The sequence below is a fragment of the Jaculus jaculus genome, chromosome 10 (genome assembly GCF_020740685.1).
Source record: "Jaculus jaculus isolate mJacJac1 chromosome 10, mJacJac1.mat.Y.cur, whole genome shotgun sequence".
Taxonomy (NCBI): domain Eukaryota; kingdom Metazoa; phylum Chordata; class Mammalia; order Rodentia; family Dipodidae; genus Jaculus; species Jaculus jaculus.
In genome coordinates this window covers 100988386-101014765 of record NC_059111.1, presented here as the reverse complement: position 1 = coordinate 101014765, position 26380 = coordinate 100988386, and the positions used below count along the sequence as shown (strand labels likewise).

The 26380-nt window shown below is 47.2% G+C and overlaps 1 protein-coding gene across 1 annotated transcript in view; it reads right to left on the bottom strand.

Moving 5' to 3' along the window:
* Window positions 1-26380, bottom strand: part of Tbxas1 (thromboxane A synthase 1) — a 240363-nt gene that overhangs the window by 76779 nt on the left and 137204 nt on the right. Inside the window, exons 5-6 of the mRNA XM_045160556.1 lie at window positions 25348-25464; window positions 1288-1376 (exon numbers count right to left, since the gene is read on the bottom strand). Of these exons, the coding sequence (XP_045016491.1) occupies window positions 1288-1376; window positions 25348-25464 (206 nt within the window). The remainder of the gene's footprint in view (window positions 1-1287; window positions 1377-25347; window positions 25465-26380) is intronic.

Sequence of the window (26380 nt, the reverse complement as noted above, 5' to 3'; positions counted from 1 at the left end):
CCTAGTGGGCATGTGTGACCGTGTGCTTGTGTCACCTTTGTGCGTCTGTCTTATGTGGGACCTGGAGAGTCAAACATGGGTGTTTAGGCTTCGCAGGCAAGTGCCTTAACCCCACTAAGCCATCTCTGCAGCCCTACTATTTTATTTTGTGTATGTATGTGTAGTATGTGGTGGGAAGGGTGCATGCATGCATGTGTTATCACATGCATGCATACACATTTGGAGGCAAGAGGAGAACATCAGGTGTCCTTCTCCATTGCTTTTCTACCTTATGTCTCTGAGGCAGTTTCTCACTGAACCTGGGACTATGTGTTTTCCAGTTAGACTGGTTGACCAGTTAGCCCCAATAATCCTCCTGTCTCTTCCTTCAGTGCTGGGGTCATAGGCATGTGCAGCCATGATTGGCTTTTCACATGACTGCTGGGGATTGAAATCATGTCCTCATGCTTGCATAAGTTACAAGTCCTTTTACCTGCTGAGCCATCTCTCTAGCCCCATAGTTAAAATATATATATATGTATGTATATATGTATATGTATATATGTTTTGAGATAGGGTTTCAGATAGCCCAGGCTAGTCTGAAACTCTCTATGTAACCAAGGATGACCTTGAACTTCTGATCCTACTGCTTCTACTGTTCTGTGGTTGTTCTGGGTTTATGCAGTGCTGGCAGCAAAGCCAGAGCCCTGTGTGTGCTAGCAAATCACTCTACAAACAGCTACATTCCCTAGCCTCATGGCTCAGAATTTTCCCTCCCTCCCTCCCTTCCTTCTTTCCTTTCTTTGTGATTTTTCAAGGGAGGGTCTCACTCTAGCCCAGGCTAACCTGGAATTCACTACATAGTCTCAGGTTGGCCTCGAACTCACAGCGATCCTCCTACCTCTGCCTCCCGAGTGCTGGGATTAAAGGCGTGCACCACCACACCTGGCTCATAATTTTCTTAATGAGAAAATTTAGAGGCTTTTCCCAGCTTTCTATCTTTTCTGCTCGGCCATGTCCTGTCCACCTTTAGGTCTGCAGAGATCTGAGGTCCAGTGCGTCCACAGATTAACCACCACATAGTTGAGGCTTCCTTAACAAGCCCTGCATTCCTGGGCTTCAGTCACTTTGTTTCCCATTTCAGGTGGGTTTCATGTATTCTCACGTGCTAGTCCATGCCTGCTGTGATGAGCTCCTAGCATTCACCATTTTCTGGTCCCAAGGTAACTGTCCAGCAGCTAGGTACAGTCACAAAAAGCGGCCATTCAAAACTGTGACTTCTTGTCTGAACAGAGTGAGTACCCTTACCTCTGGATGTCGACTGCGTCCTCAGATTCCGCATAGGGTTTTAAATGAGCCAGGAGAAGTTTGCAGGCTTGGCTGATGAGTGGCAGCATCTGATGAGAAATAACAGAGGTGTAATTAGGGCATCATGCAGGGAACACGCCTAAATTGGCTGCAGATGATGGAGAGGCTAGTGCAGTGCTTTCTGGGAAAGCGGACTGTGTTTTGAAGGTACCTTTCACAAGGCTAAGATTAAGAAAATTCACAAATATTTGTAAAATACAGTATCTGTAAATGCCTAATTTAAACTCAAGTAAGCTTTTTTTTTTTTTTTTAGGAGAATCAAAGAAGGAAGGATTGAAAATAAATCTGGTGAAATAATTATGAAAGTGATCATTAAGTATTTAGACAAAACTTCAAATCGGCGCTCAGCTTCATGACATGTGGTTCGCATTAGCAAGCAACCAGACCACACTCCATATGTCTGTCTCCGGAATGAACCCGGCCGGTGTGTGCGCATTCCAGTTGCACTCTGGATCTTCCATTAGAACATAGACTGCAGCATCCACAGGAACCGAGGGACATCCATTCCAAAGTGTGCCGGGGGGCGGGGGGGCTAGAGAGATGGCTTAGTGGTTAAGCACTTGCCTGTGAAGCCTAAGCACCCCGGTTCAAGGCTCGATTCCCCAGTACCCACGTTAGCCAGATGCACAAGGGGGAGCATGCGTCTGGAGTTTGTTTGCAGTGGCTGGAGGCCCTGGTGTGCCCATTCTCTCTCTCTGTCTCTCTAACTGCCTCTCTGTGTGTGTGTGTGTCTGTTATTTGCAAATAAATAAATAAATAATTTTAAAAAGTGTCTCTGTGTGTTGATTTGTTCATAAGACATATAACATAGACAAGTATTGAGGTTCAGGGTCAATGAAAGCCACATATCTCTTTTTTTTTTTTTTCCCATGAATGATAGCTGTGTACAACTGATTCTTTGGCCTGTTGGGGTCCATTCATTCCAAAGGCTCTGTGAGGCTCAAGGGGGGCTGCCCTAGCACAAAGACCTGAGTTTGGATCCCCAGAATCTGCTTAAAAGTCAGGCTCAGTGACACGCACCCATGATAGCAGTGCTGGAAAGGCAGAGACGGAGGAGGCCTGGGTCTTGATGACCAGCTAGTCTAGCTGACTAGGTGAGCTCCAGGTTCAGTGAGAGACCCTGTACTGTAAAACACAGCGGCATGTGAGTGAGGAAGACGCTTGTCTCCGTCTCAATGTCTGATTACCACATGCATGTGAAGACATGGGTGTGTGTGCCCCCCCCCACATTTGTGCACCCACACACATACAAACTAGCATACACATATATGCATGCACACACTGCACACATATACAAAGGAAAAAGAAACAGTGGATTTTTCCATTTCTATTGCACTGATTTCTGTAAAATGCAGCTTGTCCCGTGTTCTGGGCAGAACCATCTCTGAGCTGTCCTAAAATGCTGGCCACAGTGGGACAGTCTGGGTGGCAGTTGGTGAGATGCTGGAGGGAACATGTGGCTTTGTTTGACCCCTTCCCTTCCACAGCTCCGTGCCAGCTGGCCCCACGTGCTCTGTGGTGGGCAGATGTGCAACATTAGGGACTTGTTAGCTGCTGTGTGGTAGGAGCCCTGTCTGAAGGAGGCGACCCTGTGAAGTCTGAGGCCTGAGGTATTCCCATAAGTCAAAAGCCAAACATTGGCCATTCCTTCTTCCTATTTTTCTGTTTTCTTCCTTCCTTCCTTCCTTCCTTCCTTCCTTCCTTCCTTCCTTCCTTCCTTCCTTCCTTTCTTTCTTTTTTTTTTTGAGACAGGGTCTCACTCTAGTCTAGGCTGACCTGGAATTCACTCTGTAGTCTCAGGGTGGCCTTGAATTCACGGTGATCCTCCCACCTCTGCCTAACAAGTGCTGAGATTTTTGGCATGCTCCACCACACCTGGCTGGCTATTCCTTTTTTGTTTCATCTGAACTTTGCTAAGTGTGCCGGTCCATGACAATGTATACAGATCCAAGTCCAGTCCCCTGCAACCTCCACTAGACAGCTCTCTCGGGTATCTATAGAAGTCAAAGTTCTTCGTCTAGGGCTGGAGGGATGGCTTAGCAGTTAAGGTGTTTGCCTGCAAAGCCAAAGGACCCAGGTTCGATTCCCCAGGACACACGTTAGCCAGATGCACCAGGTGGTGCATGTGTCTGGAGTTCATTTGCAGTGCTTAGAGACCCTGGCGTGCCCATTCCCTCTCTCTCTCAATCTCTCTCTCCCTCTTTCTGTCAAAAAAAAAGTCCTTTGTCTAGCCACATAACATAAGTAGTCTCAGTCAAGCACTGTCTTAACAGTAATCTGCAGAGATTGGCTGAAACAGAAGTGCAATTTACTTCTGCTTCCTATCCTGAAGGCCATGCAGGAGATGAATGAGGGTGACAGCCTTGACTTGCTCTTAGTAACTCTTAGTGACTCTGTGACTGAGGCATTCTCCTCTCAACTCTCACAAACCATCAACAGAATAATCCATCGGTACAAGTGTATGCGTATATGGGTCCCTTACAATGGTTCCTGGGTCATCAGTCCCCCAAAATGTGCATCTTCCTTACTGTTTGGAGAGCTCAGTAGTATCTAAACCATATTTCTCTGTAGCCCCAGGCTAGCCTCGAACTCACAGAGCTCCTCCTTCCTCAGTCTCCGGGATGCTGGGATAGGAGACGTGTTGCACCATGCTCAGCTAAACCACATCTCTTTAGTTATCTTATTTGGCTAGCTCTCTTCAATTATTACTCTCTTTTTTTGTTGTGTGAGTGTGCAGTGGGTATGGTGCGTGTGTAGAGGTCAGAGGACAACCTCGGGGTGTCATTCCTTGCCTTCTACCTTGTTTGAAGCAGGGTCTCTCTTGCTTCGACACCATGAATTGGGATTCTCCTGGTCGTCCCACTGCTGTAAGCGAGTCGGGAGATACCACTGGCTCTGGCTTTGCGTGGCTTCTGAACGCTGTTCTTCACGCTTCTGAGGCAAGTGCTTTGAGCCAGAGTTATGTCTCCTGCCTTCCTTCAATTATTTTAATAAGTTTAGTGGCACTGAGTTGGGACTTCGAGGGTTCAAATGCAAACCCCAAACTCGAATTCATGTCTGCTTTACTTAAAATGATGAAATGAAACAAGACTGAGAAGGATCATCTTTGTGAGTTATTATACTTATTCAGAAGTCAGGAGGGCTGAAGGACAGTGCATGGACCAAAGAAAGGGGCATGGCAGGAGAGGCTAGCTTAAGAAGCAAACGGTGAGGAGTAGACACACCCAGGTGGTCTATGGGCCCACACTGGCAGCAGCTAAGCTGGGTGGGAAGGCCAAAACCTTACCCGTGACAAAAACCTCAGAGGCTTAGAGATGAACAGCCCAGAAGCTTGAAAAGAGGAAAAAGCTCACCCCAAGACTCGTGAGCAGCCAGGCCTTTTATTTTGGGTCCCAGGATGAATCTGGAAGTCAGCATGCCTGGGCGCAGTGTCCCGAAGGGGCTGGGCTCGAACACACACAGCTGAGTAACTCCAGCTCTGCAGCAGCTGCCGCAGATAGCGGGGTGAATATGTGGGGTATTTCCCCCATATATGAGGGTAATTTCCCCACATAGGAGTGTAATTTCCCTCTCAGTACAAGTGAATCCTGTTTTAATCAAATCTTAGATACTGAAAAAAAATTTTTTTAATATATGTTTAAGACACTTAAAAATACCCGAAGGAAGCTGGGTGTGGTGGTGCACGCCTTTAATCCCAGCACTCGGGAGGCAGAGGTAGGAGGATCACCATGAGTTCAAGGCCACCCTGAGACTCCATAGTGAATTCCAGGTCAACCTGGGCTAGAGTGAGACCTTACCTCAAAAAAAAAAAAAAAAAAAAAAAAACTTACCCGAAGGGCTCTTACATGGCTGACGACAGTGCTGAGAATAAGTGACTATGGCGTGCTCAGCCCTAACCGGGACGTCTGTACCACCCCACCAAGGCTCCGGGGACATCACCAAAGAGGGGACGGAAAGAATGTTAACAGTTGGAGGAGGACAGGGGGATGCTGGCAAAGGCTGTCATCTGGGCATGGCGTGGCTGTTACGTGCATGGACTCATGGCAGCTTTGGTTTCTGCAGAAGACTGAGCTCATTAACATTTCATCATGGCTGGGGGAGGGGCGCGTGAGACCCCACTCTCTCCCAGAGTAGATATATTAGTAGTCCATGGTTGCTGGGGAAGACTTTAGGGGTGCAGCCACTGGTAAGTTGTCCACACTCCATAAAGAGCCCCCCTCACTGGTAAACTGTCCACACTCCAGTGAACAGACCCCCCCCTCACTGGTAAGCTGCCCACACTCCAGTGAACAGACCCCCCTCACTGGTAAGCTGCCCACACTCCAGTGAACAGCCCCCTCACTGGTAAGCTGTCCACACTCCAGTGAACAGCCCCCCTCACTGGTAAGCTGTCCACACTCCAGTGAACAGCCTCCCTCACTGGTAAGTTGCCCACACTCCAGTGAACAGCCCCCCTCACTGGTAAGCTGTCCACACTTCAGTGAACAGCCTCCTCACTGGTAAGCTGCCCACACTCCAGTGAACAGCCTCCCTCACTGGTAAGGTGCCCACACTCCAGTGAACAGCCCCCCTCACTGGTAAGCTGTCCAACTCCAGTGAACAGACCCCCCCTCACTGGTAAGCTGTCCACACTCCAGTGAACAGCCCCCCCTCACTGGTAAGCTGCCGCCACTCCAGTGAACAGCCCCCTCACTGGTAAGGTGCCCACACTCCAGTGAACAGCCCCCCTCACTGGTAAGCTGTCCACACTCCAGTGAACAGACCCCCCTCACTGGTAAGCTGCCCACACTCCAGTGAACAGACCCCCCCTCACTGGTAAGCTGCCCTCACTCCAGTGAACAGCCCCCTCACTGGTAAGCTGCCCACACTCCAGTGAACAGCCTCCTCACTGGTAAGCTGTCCACACTCCAGTGAACAGCCCCCCTCACTGGTAAGCTGTCCACACTCCAGTGAACAGCCCCCCTCACTGGTAAGCTGCCCACACTCCAGTGAACAGCCTCCTCACTGGTAAGGTGCCCACACTCCAGTGAACAGCCCCCCTCACTGGTAAGCTGTCCACACTCCAGTGAACAGCCCCCCTCAGTGGTAAGCTGTCCACACTCCAGTGAACAGTCCCCTCACTGGTAAGCTGCCCACACTCCAGTGAACAGCCCCCCTCACTGGTAAGCTGCCCACACTCCAGTGAACAGCCCCCCTCACTGGTAAGCTGCCCACACTCCAGTGAACAGCCGCCCTCACTGGTAAGCGGCCCACACTCCAGTGAACAGCCCCCCTCACTGGTAAGCTGTCCATACTCCAGTGAACAGCCCCCTCACTGGTAAGCTGCCCACACTCCAGTGAACAGCCCCCCTCACTGGTAAGCTGCCCACACTCCAGTGAACAGCCCCCCTCACTGGTAAGCTGCCCACACTTCAGTGAACAGCCCCCTCACTGGTAAGCTGTCCACACTCCAGTAAACAGCCTCCTCACTGGTAAGGTGCCCACACTCCAGTGAACAGCCCCCCTCACTGGTAAGCTGCCCACACTTCAGTGAACAGCCCCCCCTCACTGGTAAGCTGTCCACACTCCAGTGAACAGCCCCCCTCACTGGTAAGCTGTCCACACTCCAGTGAACAGTCCCCTCACTGGTAAGCTGCCCACACTCCAGTGAACAGCCTCCCTCACTGGTAAGCTGCCCACACTCCAGTGAACAGCCCCCCTCACTGGTAAGCTGTCCACACTCCAGTGAACAGCCCCCCTCACTGGTAAGTTGCCCACACTCCAGTGAACAGCCCCCCTCACTGGTAAGCTGCCCACACTCCAGTGAACAGCCCCCCTCACTGGTAAGCTGTCCACACTCCAGTGAAAAGCCCCCCTCACTGGTAAGTTGCCCACACTCCAGTGAAAAGCCCCCCTCACTGGTAAGCTGTCCACACTCCAGTGAACAGCCCCCCTCACTGGTAAGTTGCCCACACTCCAGTGAACAGCCGCCCTCACTGGTAAGCTGCCCACACTCCAGTGAACAGCCCCCCTCACTGGTAAGCTGCCCACACTCCAGTGAACAGACCCCTCACTGGTAAGCTGTCCACACTCCAGTGAACAGCCACCCTCACTCATCTGCATGTGAGCAACTCTAATTGAACTCAGTGGGTTACCAAAAAAAAAAGCATGAAAGTTAAAAGATGACTTGGGAAGAAGGAATGGGAGTGGGTAAGAGAGGGTAATGTGGGTGAATAAGATCAAAATACATTATATACATGTATGATTGTCAAAACTAAAATTTTAAAATGGTATGTAGGAAAAAGAAATATCAAGTTTAAGCCTCTGTAAGATAACAAAAGAGATGCAGTATAAAATTTGGCTTATATACACCTCCTCAGAAGCATGTCCTGTGGGCTAAGAGATATCCACTCAGGGCTAGAGAGATGGCTTAACAGTTAAGGCACTTGCTTGCAAAGGCTAAGGACCCAGGTTCGGTTCCCCAGGACCCACTTAAGCCAGATGCACAAGGTGGCGGGTGTGTCTGGAGTTCCTCTGCAGTGGCTAGAGACCCTGGTGCACTCATTCTCTCTCTCTGCCTCTTTTTCTTCTCTTTCTCTGTCTCCAATACATAAATAAAATATTTTTTTAAACACTTGATGCCATCTTTAGAGAGCGAGAGGGAGAGAATGCTCCACTCATACTGAATCCAAATTCAGGCCTGGACAATGCACTGAGGATCCCAGACCAGCTGCCCACCATCATTTCTGCCGCGTGCTTTTGACCAGAATGCTTTGTTTCTGGCTGACGTGATTGCAATTTTCTACTAGACTCTGTCTGTTGTCTGTCATACTGAATGGATAATGACATTTTTATTTGGGTTAATATGATATGAGATGGGGCATGTAATAAGAAAAATGGTTTAAGAGGCATTGTGGAGAGAATGTCATAAGACAGTGGAGCATGATCTGTATGTTGGCCAGTGGCCATCATTTCAAGTTTTCCTCCTCATATTACACACTGCAGTTGTGGAATATTTACTCTTACACGAGTGGCATACAAACAAAAGCTCTGTTGGGCAGGGTTGTGTGTAATCTTTGTACAAACGCTGTAGCCTTCCCTCTGAATTTTCAAACAAGCAGGAAAACGTGGCATGTGTACACACATTCTCGGAGGAGAACACGTCACAGCTCTGCTCAGATCCTAAAGAAAGACTCTCATTTGGTAGTGACGTCTCACCTTTGTGGGACAATGAGTGATTTTTAGTTTTGTTTTATTCTAACCTTTTCCAAGTGTCCATATTTTGCACCCGCAATCACATAAAATATTAACACTATTGGGTTTTTAAAAATTGATTTCTTCTTTGGAGTTGTTACGGACTGAATATCTGTAGCCTTCTAAAATGTGCGTGTTGTTGATCTAATTTCTAGTGTAGCTGAATTGGAGATGGAATTTCTCCGGAAATCATTAAGGTTAACTGAGTTCCTAAGAACAGCTCCCCCAGCCCCCCAGTCAGGCTTGGGACCCCAAATGTCTATGAGTCTGAAGCAGAGGCAGCAGGATTGTGAGTTAGAGGCCACACAGTAAGACCTTGGCTCCAAACCTCAAAATAAATAAATAATAAATAAAAGGTCCCTGGCCTGAGAGGATTACTGTTCTTATGAGAGAGACACCTGAGCTGGAGAGATGGCTCAGCAGTTAGGAGCACTTCTGGTGTAAGCCCTAGGATCAGGAAGAGACTCCAGCTCTAGTAAGAACGGGAGGAAGAGAGATGGAGTGTGGAAGACCCGTCATTCCACTCCTGCTACTGCAGACAAGGAGATGGGGTGCTGCGTAGGTCCACTCTCCACACATAACAGGCACATGCAAATGAAAAAGAAAAGAGAGATGGCTTAGTGGTTAAGGCACTTGCCTGTGGAGCCTAAGGACCCAGGTTTGATTCCCCAGTACTCACATAAGGCAGATACACAAGGTGGTGCATATGTCAGGAGTTCATTTGCAATGGCTGAAGGCCGTGGTGCACCCATTCTCTCTCTCTCTCTATCCATATATATATACATACATACATACATATGTGTGTGTATATATATATATATATATATATATATATATATATATATATATATATATATGTATGTATGTGTATACATATATACACACACACACACACACACACATATGTGTGTATCTGCCTCTCTCTCAAATCAATCAATCAATCAATAAATAAAATATTTTTTAAAAAACAAAAAGGCCGGGCGTGGTGGCACATGCCTTTAATCCCAGCACTTGGGAGGCAGAGGTAGGAGGATCGCCGTGAGTTTGAGGCCACCCTGAGACTCCACAGTGAATTCCAGGTCAGCCTGAGCCAGAGTGAGACCCTACCTTGAAAAACCAAAAAAAAAAAAAACACCAAAAAAAAAAAAAACAAACAGAAAAAGAAGAGACACCAGAACACACGCTCTCCTTCGTTTTCCTGTGTGTCTAAAACTGGTCTTGCGGTCACACAGCAAGATGGCAGTCTCTCACAAACCAGGAAAGGGGGGCAGGCTAGAAGCCAAGACTCCTGGGACTCGGGTCTCCTGTCCCAGGCTCCGAAATGATGAGAAAATGCCCGACTGTCATTTAGGTTGCTGCGGACTCAGATGAGCACAGCCAGGTTTACAGTGCAACAGCCAGTCCTATGGGCATTTTCCATTTTGTCCTCACTCTCCCCTTGGTGGTCCCCAAGTGGAGGTGGTGCCAAGCGTGGGGCTGGGCGGCCACTCGGTAACTAGGAGTAGCCTTTGATGACAGGTACAGCAGCCCCTTCATCTTGGAAAGCCTCTATTCTATAACGCAAGCACCTACCACGTCTTTTTTTTATAAATTTTATTTATTTATTTATTTGAGAGTGACAAAGAGAGAAAGAGGCAGATAGAGATAGGGAGAATGGGCATGCCAGGACCTCCAGCCACTGCAGATGAACTCCAAATGCGTGCGCCCCCTTATGCATCTGGCTAACGTGGGTCCTGGGGAATTAAGCCTCGAACCAGGGTCCTTAGGCTTCACAGGCAAGCGCTTAACCGCTAAGCCATCTCTCCAGCCCCCTACCACATCTTTAAAAGGACTCTACCAACTGTGTCCGAGGAATGCGTGAGTCATGGTGCAGACAGAAGGCGAGAGAGTGAATTCCAGTAGCTGAGAGGGAGCTCGGTAGCAATGGACCAAAAGACAGCTAACGAGAAGGATGGGGCGCTCCCTGCTCATGCCACCCCTCGAGTGGCCTTCCTCAAGGGAAAGACTCCAACTTTGGCAAAACGCACTTGCTCCAGGGAGCGCGAGTGCACAGGGTGGGCGCCAGGTTTCCTCTCCTGAGCACCTTGCAGTTGAGTTGACAGTTGCTTAAGCTCAGTGAGTTCATCTCCTTGTCTGCAAAATGGGAATAATGGTACTTCCCTCAAAGAGCAATGATGAAGGTCAGAGAGAAAATATATAAAGCAGCCAGCGGGAGGGAATGAGTGACGCAAACATGACCTCTGTTCTGCGGAGGAGCCATCTCCAGGCTGTCCTCTCCCCTCCTCTCCTTCTGCTCTGCTCTCCTCTTCTCTCTCCTCCTCTCTTCTCTCTTTTCCTCTCCTCTCCCCCTTCCCTTTCTCTTCTCCTCTCTTCTCTCTCCTCATCTCTTTTCTTCTCTTTTCTCCTCTCCTCTCCCTTCCCCTCTTCTCCTCTCTTTTCTCCTCTCTCTTCTCTTCTCTCTTTTCTCTCTCCTCTCCTCTCCTCTCTCATCCCCTCCCTCTCTTCTCTCCTATTTTGTCCTCTTCTCTTCTCTCCCCTCCCCTCCTCTCCTCTCCTCTCTTGTTCTTCCCCATTGGGCTTCATGCTTTGACCTCATCATGTCAGTGTTTCTTCCTTTCTTATAGCTGGCCCTTCAACTTTCTTTCCCCACTCTTGTTCAGGCTTTGCCACTTATCACTGGAATAGAGTGATCATCCTGCTTCTGGAGAACATGGTTTAAGCGTCTTCAACATCCTAGCCCAGTGGCTGACATTGTAGCCATACTAAAAACCAATTCCCCCAAGAGTCTCCTGTCTTTTTATGTCCCAGTCCATCTTTCTTTCTTTAGCAAAGAGACAGCGTGGTTTGCCCAAAACTGGCTCTGAAGGAAAGACTGAGATCTGTGGGTTCCACTTTTGCCTTCAGGCCTGGCACCTGAATCTCTCCTGAGCTCACACCAAGCACCTAACTGTGATCTTTCCACTGACATTTTAGGCTTCCAGGGAGGACGCTTGTGATTTGAAAACAAAGTGCCCCCATAGGCTTATGTTTGAACACTTGGTCCCCAGCTGGTGGCACCATTTTGGAGAACTGTAGGACCATTAGGAAGTGGAGCCTCACTGGAGGAAGTGGGTCCCTGCAGGCAATCATTGAGCTTTCTACCCAGCCACACTTGCGGTTTGCTCTCTGCCTTCCAACCACAGATGCAATGTAGGGACCTAACTCTCCTACCTCCATGCCTTCCCCGTTGTGATGGGCAATGACTCTTCTCAGACCATGAGTCAAAATAAACCCTTCCCTAGGTAATATGATGGAGAATGGAATTTCAAATGGGAAAGTGTGGGGGTGGGGAGGGAGGGAATTACCATGGGATATATTTTATAATCATGGAAAATGTTAATAAAAATTAAAAAATAAAAATAAATAAATAAATAAACCCTTCCCTGAAGACTGACAGACACTATGGTCACTCAAACCTCACAAAAAACAGATACAGGGCTGGAGAGATGGCTTAGCGGTTAAGCGCTTGCCTGTGAAGCCTAAGGACCCCAGTTCGAGGCTCGGTTCCCCAGGTCCCACGTTAGCCAGATGCACAAGGGGGCGCACGCGTCTGGAGTTCGTTTGCAGAGGCTGGAAGCCCTGGCGCGCCCATTCTCTCTCTCTCCCTCTACCTGTCTTTCTCTCTGTGTCTGTCGCTCTCAAATAAATAAATAATTAATTTAAAAAAAAAAAACAGATACAGAGTCTACAGAGAAAGCAACACCAAATCAGATCCTATCTTGGCCACCAAGGCTCAAGGAGTGACATTGAGCAAATGGGGGCAGAAAGATTGTAAGAGCCTCAGGGAGGGTAGGAATAGCCTGAGACACCATGTCACCCCCTCCCTGCAGAGACTGACTGAGGCCTCCTGGTCCTCACAATAAATACCAATAACCCCACTAAAGAAGACCCTCAGCAGAATTGAGGCAGGGGAGAGGTGAGTCTATGTGTACAACCTTGTTATATATATATATAAAAATCAGGGCTGGAGAGATGGCTTAGTGGTTAAGTGCTTGCCGGTGAAGCCTAAGGACCCTGGCTCAAGGCTCGATTCCCCAGGACCCACGTTAGCCAGATGCACAAAGGGGCGCACGTGTCTGGAGTTCGTTTGCAGTGGCTGGAGGCCCTGGCTTGCCCATTTTCTCTCTCTCTTTCTTTCTCTCTGTTGCTCTCAAATAAATAAATAAAAATAAAGAAAAAATTTTTAAAAATCAGTACATTAAAAATAAAGAAACCTTTCCCTTCTTAAGTTGCTTTTGCCAGGTATTTTATCCCAGCAACAAGAAAAGTAACTAGTACACCAATAAACACCACTGGGACCATGGGAAAAAAGCAGCCATCTGGCAAATGTGGGTCAACAAAGGGTCAGGTCATTGAGCCCGTTTACTTGCTGCGATACATCCCATCCCTAACAATGTTTACTGTTATTTCTTTCACACATTGACTTGAGAACTGTGTGAAGGGAGAATCTGATTATTTTTGTGCCCAAATAATTTCACGGAGGTGAGAATTGGAATGCCAGACTATCTGACTCCTGGCTCGCTGTTTGCCTACCCAAATCAGGGTCTATGTTCCCTTTGCCGCTTAGTTCATTCACGTCTAGGTTATAATTAACTATGCAGAGATGGTGATATGAACTTGGAAAAGAAGAAAACAACCCACCATTTTAAATCCCTTGGAGGTCTAGAAGTTTGGAGAATGGAGTCTATCTGCATGGTACGTGAAAAATACTTCCTGGGCGGGAAGCGGGAAGGGGAGGGCGTCTTTTGTGTTGCTACATTTCTAAAGTGAGAGGCGCCCCATTGGGAGTCTCCTGAGCCATTTACTGACACATGAAGAAGGACTCCAAGACTGGCCATCCCAAACCCGTCCCTGGGAGCCTGGCCTCCTTGGGGCTACTGCAGAGGAGGCTCCCGGGGACACACACCCACCATTTTGCGGTTTCCCTCAGCTGCTCCAGAAGGATGCGCCCCATGGGCCCGGGGAACATCTGGCATCTTGGAGGTTAAGCAGCAAAATGGAGCCTCTTTCTTCCCTAGGGGAGTCCGGAGTAGGTCACTCCTCCGCTTGCAAGTGTTTAATAGCTCCTGGCTTTCTAGTGAATATGTGCCAAACACTCCCCTTGGCACAGAGCAGTGGTTTCTGTGGATCTCAACCCACTTTTCCAATTCCCTCTCTCTCCCTCTCTCTTTCCCCATGGTCTTCCATGCACGCTGTGTTCCAGCCAGTGTGAAGCCCCCATCCCCCAAGTGTATCCTGTGCTGCTGTACCTTCAGACTACTCCCTGTCCCCCCGAAGTGCTTTCCGTTCCTTAAAGTAGGAGTTGAACCCCGTCACTCTTCTCTACTACTTGGTCACACCATAGCAATGGACATGCTTCACTGCCCATCCACGTTCTAAATCTGTTTTCTTTGAGGCAAGCCCAACAGACTGGCCTTTATTTATTTATTTTTTTAAAAAGACTTGTTTTTTTTAAAAGATTTATCATTTATTTATTAGAGACAGAGAGCAGGAGAGAGAGAGAGAAAGAGGGAAGATGGGCATGCCAGGGCCTCTAGCCAGTGCAAACGAACTCCAGATTCATGTGCCATCTTGTGCATCCGGCTTATGTGGGACCTGGAGAATCGAACCTGGGCCCCTTAGGCTTCGCAGGCATGTGCCTTAACCACTAAGACATCTCTCCAGCCCCTGGCCGTTTTTTATGTGAGAGAGTAAGTGCAGAATTGGCACACCAGGACCTCCAGCCACTGTAATTAAACACCAGATGCTTGTGCCACCCAGTGGGATGTAAGATCTTGCACTTGCCTCACCTTGTGTGTTTGGCTTACGTGGGATCTGGAGAGTTGAATGTGGGTCCTTAGGCTTTGCAGGCAAGTGCCTTAACCGCTGGGCCATCTGTCCAGCCCCATTATAAACCTCTTAAGGACAGAAAACAATACATGTAAAAATGTAACACTTCTTCCTTATTGGTGCTACAGTTAGGCTCTAGAATGTCCCTTTCAAAAGCCTATGTGCAAAAGATTTGCTCTCCAGCCTCATGATACTCTTGGGAAGTGGTGGAACCTTTAAGAAGAAAGGCCTAGTGGGAGGTCCTCAGGTTATGGGGGTGTACCCTTAAAGGTATGGACTGTGGGACCTCTGCTTCCTGCCTGCTCGTTCACTTCCTGGTTCTGCCGGGAGGGGCTTTGCATGCGCTGTGCTTGGGCTCCTACCTTGTTGCGTTGGCTCACCCCCAACAGCAGCAGTGTATCTTATTTATTTATTTATTTATTTATTTATTTATTTATTTATTTGACTGCGACAGACAGAGAGAGGAAGAGGCAGAGAGAGAGAGAGAGAGAGAGAGAGAAAGAGAGAATGGGCGCGCCAGGGTCTCCAGCCACTGCAAAACAAACTCCAGACGCGTGCGCCCCCTTGTGCATCTGGCTAACGTGGGTCCTGGGGAATCGAGCCTCGAACCGGGGTCCTTAGGCTTCTCAGCCAAGCCCTTAACCGCTTTTGATCAAGGACTGAAACTTCCAAAACAGAGTCAAAATACCCTTCCTTTTTTGAGTGGCTTGCCTCGTGTGTTTGTTATAGCAATGGAAAGCTGACCAACACAGAAGGCCTATGGAGAATTGCAGCTTAGAACAGAAGTCAGGGGGGGGGGGGATTTTCTGAATAAATGAGGGTGAGCTACTGAAGGTTGCTTTTAAAAATAAATGAATACCTTGAAGTGCTCTGAACTCTTGACTAACAAATGAAAAATTCATTCTAGCTAATGAAACTTACCACTTCCTTTTTTCCACTTACACCACTGCTAAAAGCCACCCAGATATTAAAAGCATCTAAGACTCATTTTTATGCAAAATTCCCTGCTGATCAGTATCAGCTCTAACCACCTAGGTGAATAATCAAGTGTCTTTTCTAATAAGTCAGTGACTCCTGTCAAGAGTTGGGGCCAATTAGAACTCACCCCGATGAGGAAGTGGCTGCTGGTGTTGCCAAGCAACGGAAGCAATAGCCAAGCTCTAAGGCACATTTAGATGCTCTTTTGGATTTAACCAGTGGCAAGTTGGAGTGACATTATGATTCTAGCAAAAGAAAGCCAAATTATAACCCAGGATGGGGTACCCATGATGAGGAGTGTGTTTTCTGCAAATGGGGAAAAAAAGGAACATTTTAACTAGAGTTTAAACAGTCCATCATTATACCAATTTTAATTAGGAGATTAGGTATCAGTGGAATACAACTGAGCTGTAGGATAATGGTCTCACGCTGCTAGATAAATACCCAGACAGTCTGGAAAATGGGCAACTGGTCAGGCAGGGACAATGTATTTTTGGACTCTGAAGTATTTATTACCACAGCCACACTTGGTTATAATGACTTTCATTTTTATTGTTCAGAAGGATTAAGAAATAAAAGCAAATATTAAAAATAGACCGCTGGAGGCTGACGCTGCCTTGAGAAAGCTGCTTGCCTGACATTATTGGAAAATTGTGTTCTGCCTTAGGAGTCCCTGTACGTGACTGTCTAAAGAGTTTACGCTGGGAATTTAAAGGCCAAACAAAACTGCCATGATGACTGTAATTCTGCAAAGACTCTTGCACTGAAATGGTCATAGCTATGCATTTCACTCATAAGCTGGCTATATCAATTTGAATTTTTTTTAAAAAATTGTCGTCATTCTGGAGTAATATGTCTATCCAAGGCAGGAAAGGCCTATAGGGAATAATATAAGCACATATGCCTGTGTCTCTAAGAGTCATACATTATTGACTGTGCCTTCCTGACAGGAAACATCTGGATGAAAGTGAAAAATTAGGCAGAAAGCTGCATTCTCGGGGCTGTGCGAGATGCCAGCCTTCCTTGCTTGTCTGGCAGTGTGAAACCCACCATGTGACTGGTTCACCCACTCTCCAGTGACACGGACATGACCATGCTCGGCTCTCACCCATGAAGTTGCCTGGTCTCTTAGATCTTCTCAGCCCTCGGTTATCTGGGCCATGGAGAAAATACCCACTATTTATATTGGGCTTTAAGGACTGAGAACACAACGGCCTCCTGATAGAGTTTGGGCCTGGAGGGTCTGTGAGAGGTCTGTATGGAAAGGCTTGGTCCTTGGGCTGCTGGTACTGGGAGGTGCTGCGATCTTTAAGGGGTGCTGCATAATGGGAGGTCCTTAAATTATTGGGAGTATGCCTTTACAGTGATTGTGGGACACTCTCCCTCTCTCCCTCCCTCTCTCTCTCTCTCTCTCTCTCTCTCTTTTTCTGCTCTGGCTCAAGATGTGACCATTTGCTATTTGCCCCCACATGCCCTCCATCATGCTGTGCCTTCTATCATCTGCCTGATCTTGGACTTTGAGCTTGCAAAACTATGGGCCAAATAGACCTTTTATCTTAATAAATTATCTGCCTTAGGTATTTCATTGTAGTGATGCAAAGCTTAATAATATGCTAACACATAGGGTTGACTCACCTACAGACACGAGAGGAGGAGACTCTCCATGGAAGCTACCTACAGAGACCCAGAGCCTAATAATCTCATTTTTCTCAATAGGAGACTATGGCATTAATTCCCCATGTTTTTGTCTTTTATAAACTTCTGTGATCCCATTATAAACAAAGTTAAGTAGATTTCTTTATCAAAGGTCTCTCCCAAGACTTTAGTGACTAAAGTATATTGAGGATCTCAGAGATGATCTGACTATTTCATCAGATTACCTGATCATGGAGGCCTTTTCATCCTTGGTGATTTCCAATCCTTTCCTTGGTAGTTGTATTAATCAGTTTTTTTTTTTTTTTACCACTATAGCAGAGAAAAATTAATTTACACAGAAAAGACATTTATTTTGGCTCCAGTCCATGATCAGCTGGCCCCATTGCTTTGGGACTGTGGAGAGAGAGCACATCTTGGCAGAAGAAGTATACGTGGAGCAAAACCTCCCTATGCATGCCCAGAAATTAAAAGAGGCGGAGATGAGGCTGGAGAGATGGCTTAGCGGTTAAGGTGCTTGCCTGCAAAGCCTAAGAACTCATGTTCAAATCTCCAGGTCCCACATAGCCAAATGCACAGTGACATAAGCACGCAATGTCGTACATGCACACAAGGGGTGCAGGAGTCTGGAGTTCATTCACAGTAGGCTGAAGGTCCTGGTGTGCTCATTCTCTTTCTCTACATCTCTCTCTGTCAGAGTAAAAATAATTTTAAAAAGAGACAGATGGTTTGGGGGGGGGTGTCTCACAACCCCTTCCAAGGTCACCTCTAGTGACCTAAAGAACCATTATTAGATCCCTCCTCTTAGAACTCCTACCAACTCCCAATAGTGCCATTCTGGGAATCATGTGTTTTTTAAATATATATATATATATATATATATATATATATATATATATATATATAAAATTTATTTATTTGGGAGAGAAAGATGGAGAGAGAGAGAGAGAGAGAGAGAGAGAGAGAGAGAGAGAGAGAAGGAAGAATGGGTGCACCAGGGCCTCCAGCCATTGCAAACGAACTCCAGACACATGCGCCCCCTTGTGTATCTGGCTTATGTGGATCCTGGGGAGTCGAACTGGGATCCTTTGGCTTTTTAGGCAAATGCCATAACCACTAAGCCATCTTTCCATCCTTGGGGATCATATCTTTATCACAAGGGGCCTTTGGGAGAAGCACACCATCACACCAGTACAACTTAGATACCATTTTCCTCCATGCATTCTTTATTCTTGCTTACACTGAAGGTCACCTGTCACTCATGTGTGGATTCTTCTAATGTTACAAGAGTCTCTGAAAGTTATTTCCGTAGACTTAAAGTCTAGGCTTCACTGTATTCTCTCTCTTTCAGATGAGTTCGAAAATTTAAAAATAAAACAGGTCCTAACCTGAGACCCCAGGGCACCCCATTATTAATATTGTTCCCCTAGAGAAGTACAAATTTCACATTAATGTTGTTTCCTGAAATTCAGTCTAGTTACTTCCTTGCCCATGATAAAGTTTTATACAATCTCAGGATACTCACTTAGTCAGGGACTGAAAAAATCTAAATAAACCTGAATGCCTTGTTAAAAGCAGACGTTTGACTTTTGGAGGGGAAGGGGTAGAAACGCTGGGAAGTAAACCAAGCAGACTATTTCCTAATCAAGTAGAAAACGAAACCAGAGGCCCGGGGGTGGGGGTGGGGTTGCTGTTGGGTGAGGTGCTGGCCGCACAAGCATGGGCACTTCAGTTTGCAACTCCAGCACTTACATAAAATGCTGGGCACAGTGGCATCCCAGAGCTGTGGTGGCAGAAGCAGGAGGATCCCTGAGATTTACTGGCTGCCTTGTCTACTCAAATCAATTAGTTCTGGGGTCAGTATGAGACCCTGTCTCCTAAAAATAAAGTGGAGAAGCAATAGATGAAGACAACTGATATTAACCTCTGACCCACACACCAACACTCACACACAAACACACACACACACACACCAACACACACACAGAGTTGTTTTTTTCCAGCAATGCTCCCCGATCCTTTCAAATAAATCCCAATAACTTGTCTGCCACTGGTCTTGATTCTGATGGCCTCTTCTTCCTGCATCGAGGATGTAGCCATAAAATTTGCAGTGGCTGTCTCTCTCCACATATTATCCCCGGTAAGATTGAAGTGCAAAACCAATTTATTTTTAAATGAAAATATGGCCTTCCTTGATTCCCAGCATTTCAAAACACACACACACACACACACACATATGCGCGCGTGCTGCTGATCTAAGGGCAGCTCCAAGCATTGGTGATTAAGGCAAACTAATACCCACATAAATAAAGACAGTGCCATCCATGGCACTTATAGACCCAAGTAGAGAAGGACATTTTTCTAAAGGAGAAAGCCTCAGAATTCCAAGACCTTTGTTTCAAGAATAAACTGAAGTTTGGTGACATAGGTCCTGAAGCTACTTACAAATTCCAAAAGGACTGCAGCTACTGATATTTCACAGCTGTTTGCAGGAAAAAGTGCCCAAATCCTTGCAGCCGTTGTGGACCTGCCCTCTGTCTCCATGTCTCATTTTCCTCTTTGTTGCTTTGTGACCCGATTTTTCTATTTTCCTGTGTTTATGCTCGTGATTCTCTGAAGAGAAAGCTAACCACTCGTCACATCCTCTTCTTGGATTTCTCTCAATAAAATGATTCCCTCTTTATTTTTCTTGTCATGTGGCATTCATCAGAACAGACAGAGTGCTTCTCGGGCCTTTGGTTCTTCATCCGGCCATTCAGCCATCATTATTGAACGACTATTATGTACCTAGTGCATGCAGTTAAAGGTACAGAAAGCCCAGGAAAAACAAAAAAGAATAGAGAACTTTGTCCTCCAGAAGCACACATCTAACAGAATGAGACACAATGGACAATGAATAAGTAAACTAAACAGACTGTTAGTGCCTCAGAGAGAAATAAGAGCAGGAAAGGGGTCCCCTGGGCCTGGGGAAGCAGCAGGTGTGAGATGCCATGTGGGGGGAACCAAGTAGAACACGGGGGCTTCCCGTATGAGCTCTCAACAGCGTCATGCAGGACTCATAAGACCCACAGGTTCTGTCGCCCTTAGATATTTTGATTCCATGGTGCTTGGGGTAGTTGGATGTTTTTGTTTGTTTGTTTGTTTGTTTGTTTGTTTCTGTGGAACTTTTTTTTAAAATTTATTTATTTGAGAGCAACAGACACAGAGAGAAAGACAGATAGAGGGAAAGAGAGAGAATGGGCGCGCCAGGGCTTCCAGCCTCTGCAAACGAACTCCAGACGCGTGCGTTCCCTTGTGCATCTGGCTAACGTGGAACCTGGGGAACTGAGCCTCGAACCGGGGTCCTTAGGCTTCACAGGCAAGCGCTTAACCGCTAAGCCGTCTCTCCAGCCCTTGTTTGTTTGTTTGTTTGTTTGTTTGTTTGTTTGTTTGTTTTGGTTTTTCAAGGTAGAGTCTCACTCTAGCCCACGCTGACCTAGAATTCACTATGTAATCTCAGGGTGGCCTCGAACTCATGGTGATCCTCCTACCTCTGCCTTCCCAGTGCTGGGATTAAAGGCATGCACCACCATGCCTGGCTTGTTTTTGAGACAAGTTCTCACTCTGTAGCTTAAGCTAACTTCAAACCCACGGTCCTCCTGAGTTCTGGACTTATAGGTATGAGACACCATGACTAGCCTCAGAATTATGAAATTTATTTATTTATTTATTTTGGTTTTTTTGAAGTAGGGTCTTGCTCTAGCCTAGGCTGACCTAAAATTCTCTATGTAGAATCAGGGTAGCCTTGAACTCATGACGATTCTCCTACCTCTGCCTCCCGAGTGCTGGGATTAAAGGTATGAGCCACCACGCCCATCAAGAATTATTAATTTTCAGCCAGCTAATTGTAATATAGCTCTGGGTTACACAATGAAAACCAGTGACCTAGAGATCAAGGTAGCTGGGGGTTAAAGTCCCAAGATCCAGAAACCAATGGGGCCACATATGTTGAGGAAAGAGACAATCAGGCACTCCAGTCAGGTAACCTGCTCTGCCTTTTTAAAAAACTTCTTTCAGGCTGGAGAGATGGCTTAACGGTTAAGGCGTTTGCCTGCAAAGCCAAAGGACCTTGGTTCAATTCCCAGGACCCACATAAGCCAGATGCACAAGGTGGCACATGAGTCTGGAATTCATTTTTAGTAGCTGGAGGCCCTGGTGCACCCATTCTCTCTCCTGTTGTGAAATGAATAAAAAATTTATTTAAAAAAAAACTTCTTTCATGTTTTATTTTTATTTATTTATTTGAGAGAGACAGAGAGGCAGGTAGAGATAGAGGTAGGTCGAGAAAGAATGGGTGCACCAGGACCTCCAGCTGCTGCAAACAAACTCCAGAAGCATATGTGGCTGGCTTTTGTGGGTCCTGGGGAACTGAACCTGGGTCCTTTGACTTTGCAGGCAAGTGCCTTAACCACTAAGCCCTTAACCTCCAGCCCTTGCTGTGCTTTTTCTCTCCGTGGATGTTTTCTTCCACAGATTAGAAACTATATTTTGTGGTATCCCGTGTCCTATCTACTCCATGACTTAGAGCAACCTCCACGCCTACGGCCCCCTCACCTCATTTTCATTTGCAAAGGGAAGCTGCTTTTAGAATTAAGAGGACGCTCCTCTCCTAACAAAAGTTTGGCTTCGGGGCCCATCGTTTTCCTACAGGTCAAGAGAGTGTGTCATGTGTGTGTTTCTGGGAGGGCCCCTGTAGCAGCAGAAGCACCATCTATTCTGTGGGTAAGGGAAAACCACCGGGCACATGACCTACAGGGCCTGAAACACACTTACATTGGTCTGACAGATCACAAAAAGTTATTTTTGTCCTGCATGTTTTTGTTCCTGTGTTTTGTTTTGTTTTCCTAGTGAAGCGGTATTTAAACTCTGATGGCTCTCCGCTCCTGAAATAGTTCCATCTGATTTCCATCTTTGCCTGTCCTTCCTAAGTCACTTCTCTCCTGCTCCTGCCTTCAAAGTGGTTCTTCCCAGAAACCTCATCTCCTTTACTATGCACACTCCCTGGGTGACCTCACTATGTGTGTGTGTGTGTGTGTGTGTGTGTGTGTGTGTGTGAGTGTGTGTGTGTATGTATTAGATAGCTCCCCCAGCCCCCTTTTTTGTTTTTGTTTTTCAAGGTAGGGACTCACTCTAGCCCAGGCTAACCTGGAATTCACTATGTAGCCAGGGTGGCCTCAAACTCACAGCCTTCCAAGTGCTGGGATTAAAGACGTGTGCCACCACGCCTGACTTTTTCCTCTCTTCCTACCTGAGCTCCATACCTACACAGCTAACTTCTTCCCAGTAGATGTCCCTACATGCCTCCCAGGAAACAAACTCGCTGCTTTAAACTCTCCAACTTTCTGCAGAGGTCCTGTGGGCTCCATTTCCCTTCCCTCACCCGGAAGCCATTTGAAAATCACACACAGGTCCAAGAAGCAGTCACACGTGTGCAGAGAATTCCGGAGCGAGGTTCTCGTCTGGGTCTGCTGGTTACAAAGCTATGTGAATGGAGCTCTCTACTTATTATGTCTGGTCCTCAGTCTCCTCCTCTGTAAAATGAGGATGGAGAGAATTCAGAGTGTGTACCTCACTGGGCTGTGGTAAGGATTAAGTGTGTTGTAAATGGAAAGCCCAGAGTGGTACCTGACATGCTCAGCTGTGTGAATATGAACGAAAATAACACACAGGGGGGCTGGAGAGATGGCTTAGCAGTTAAGCGCTTGCCTGTGAAGCCTAAGGACCCCGGTTCGAGGCTCAATTCCCTAGGACCCACATAAGCCAGATGCACAAGGGGGCGCACGCATCTGGAGTTCATTTGCAGTGGCTGGAGGCCCTGACACGCCCATTCTCTCCCTCTCTCTCTCTCTCTCTCTCTCTCTCTGCCTGCCTCTCTGTCTGTCACTCTCAAATAAATAAAAATATTAAAAAATAAATAAATAAAATAACACACAGGGTAGTAACACACTACGCTGTGTCCCAAAGGAAACGTTGAAGATTTTTATATGGTTAAGGCCTTTCTCTCACAACCATGAAAAATGAGGCACGTGGATGACAAGGAGAAAGGCAGAGGATATTTATGGAGAAAAAGGTGAAAAAAATCTCAACGTGTCAAAACAAGCATGCTTCGGACTTCAGCAGACATCCAAAGGAAAAAGGAGGAAAAGTTTATAGGTTGGATCTCAGGAGTGACAGAGGACCTGGGAACAACTGCACCCAGGGAAGGACTCTGGGGACATGTAGAGTACGTTATTGCATGAAGGGGACACCCATTCCTCCCACCTCTTTCTGTGTCTTTAGGGGAGGGGTGGTCTTTGATTAAGTGAGTGACTGAAGACCCCCACTATCTCCTTTCCACGTCAGGGAGACAGCAGGTGGGGTCCTTCCTTTGATGACCTCTAAGTCTGCTAATATCTGCCTACAACAGAAATGCAACAAAAATCTCACTGAGGGCTGGAGAGATGGCTCAGCCATTAAGGCACTTGCCTGAAAAGCCTAAGACCCTGGTTCGACTCCCCAGTACCCACATAAAGCCAGATGCACAAAGTGGTGCCTGTGTTTGCTTGCAGCAGCTGGAGGTCCTGGTGGGCCCACTCTGTCTGTCTGTCTCTCTCTCTCCTTGCTATCTCTCTCTGCCTGCAATTAATTAATCAAACAAAATGTGAAGGGCCTGGGAGATGGTTCACTGGATAAAGTGACCCCTGTACACGTGTGAATGTCTGAGCTTGGAGCTAGCAGAGTCTCTTTAATCCCAGCATGCCTAAGATGAGATGAGATGAGAGAAGTAGAGTCCCCATGGGAAGCTCATGGGCCAGCTAGCCTGGTGGACAAGTGACCCAGTTTCAAACAAGGGGGATGGAGAGGACTGGTACCTGAAGCTGTCCTTTGACCCCCACGCGTGTGCGGTGGCATGTGCACACCTGAAGTTACACACAGATAAGAAAAAAAAAAGGAAAAAGAAAATGGGCAGTGCCCCTGGTTTCTGGGAATCAAGCTGGATAGCGGGTAGCATGGCACTCTGACGTCAGAAGACTTATAGAATTTCAGTGAGGACAGCATGGGAGGACATCTTCAGACTAAACTAAGAGGAATTTTCGTGTGTCAAGCCTATTCCAAGCCCCGATCTTCTGGATCAGGCATGGTGTATTCCATCCAGGTGCACTGCGGCCAAGCTCTGGAAGGTCACTTGTGCTGAAGCTGCCCATGTACCTGGATTCACACAGAGGAGTCCCTCCACATCAAAAGGGTCCAAGTTGTCCCTCGTGAGTTGTTGCAAAATTCAGACCAAAAGGCACCAAAGCGAGACCAGCCACTGAGGGCTCATGAAGCCAGACACGAAGTCAGCAGTTGGGTTCAGGTGATTGAGAAATATGTCTTGGAGGCAGTGCAAATAAATGCCAGCTTGCGTGCCCTATTATTTATTTGAGGAAGAGAACAAGAGAAAGATGCGGGGCGGGGAAGAGAGTGGGTGCGCAGGGGCCTCTAGCCATTGAAAACAAACTCGATGCATGTGCCACCTTGTGTATCTGGCTTCTCTGGGGAATCGAACCTGGGTCCTTAGGCTTCACAGGCAAGCATCTTAACCGCTAATCCATCTCCCCAGCCCAATACGAACTTTAAGATGCCTAGATGGTAGGGAAAGGTGGGCCTGCAAGAGCTTGTGATTTTACAGAGCCTGCTTCTGTCTCCAACTTGGCTCCAGAGCTAATTCTGGCCTGGTTGCTAGCCTGGTTTCCTGCTCCAGGACATCCCTACTCCCTCTCGCTCAATAACCCATAGCCAACATTTCCCTCTCCCAAGACTTGGTTTCACTTCCTTGCTGGGTAAGGCGCTTCACCATTCAGAACCCAAGGCCTCACCCAGTAGGTGGCTTGTAGTACTAGCTCCCACTCCATCTCAGACCTCTTAGGTAAGAATCTGTATATGACAGGCTCCCCAGATGATCCATTATACACGGAAGCAAGAGAAATAGGGCTCCATTTTTTTCTCCCAGGTGCCTTAAGCAGTATCTCAGGACGCAGCAGGAGTGCAGCACTGTTGACTCACCACTGATTTATGGCACCTGGGCATGTGGGACGCTGGAGGAATGGAAGACACTCTGCTTTGGCAGAATCAAGAGGCTGAGGGCCCCAGTGGGCAGGACACTTTGATGTGCCGCCTGAACAAGTCTTGCATTCCATTTGGCTCACCATCACTGTTCGGAGAGGAGCCTGCTCCTTCAGGGAAGAGATTGTGTCTCCCGCCTCTTACCTCATTGAGCTTTGCTGGACTGAAAGCCGAAGTCAGGGCACCTCTCACCTCTTCCCATCTTTTGTCACGTAAGAACAGGATGCTGTTGGCTACTGGCTTGGGCTCCAACCCCGACGCCTGGTGGAAAGCAACAAGGAGAAGGTCAGCGCCCAGGGAGCCAAAGCCACCTTGGTGGCAGAACGCGTTCGTGATAATAAACCCCTGGTTCAAGTCCGCCCGTGGCCAGAGCTTCCATTTCTCTTACAAGCATACAGAAGAAAACTAGGACACTCATGGACCAGGATCCAAGACACCAAGAGGCGGGCTGCCTCGGCTGGCCCAGTCTGCTCTGTCATAGTATGGGCCTCTCAGCGGTACCTGTGTGCCCCGGAGGTCCTCTCCTGAGGACCCTGAGGGTGACCAGCATGGGCTTCCTGGGGTTGAGGTTTGGATTTTGTGCAAGAGATTTGGATGACTGGATTAGGTTGAGATTTGCCAGATTCATGTATCAGGTCTTTGGGAACTGGATGGGGAAGGGAGAAAGAGAAGAGAAGTGTCCTTCATTCTCAGCAAAGCTGCTTCCAAGAGGCCTGCCACAATGTTTCTGTGTTTTGCATGCATTCATTCTTTTTTCTCCTTATATGTTTCTTTTTAAAACAAAATTTGCAAGCAGAGAGAGAGGAGAGGGACAGACAGAGAATGGGCACGTTAGGGTCTCTAGCCACTATAAATGAACTCCAGATGCACACACCACTTTGAGCATCTGGCTTTATTTGGGTCCAGGGGAATTGAACCTTTGTCATCAGGCTTTGCAACAAGTACCTTAACCATTGGGCAATCTCTCCAGCCCCATTATTTCTTTTTTCTCAACCAACAAACATTTGTTGAATGTCTATTATATGTATTTTGGGCTGAATTGTGCCTCCCAAAACTTCATATACTGAAGCCTTAACTCCTAGAACCCCAGAATGTCACTTCATTTGGACGCTGGGCCTTTAAAAGGTATTTAAAGTAAAATAAAGTCATTAGGGTAAGCCATCATCCATGTGACTGG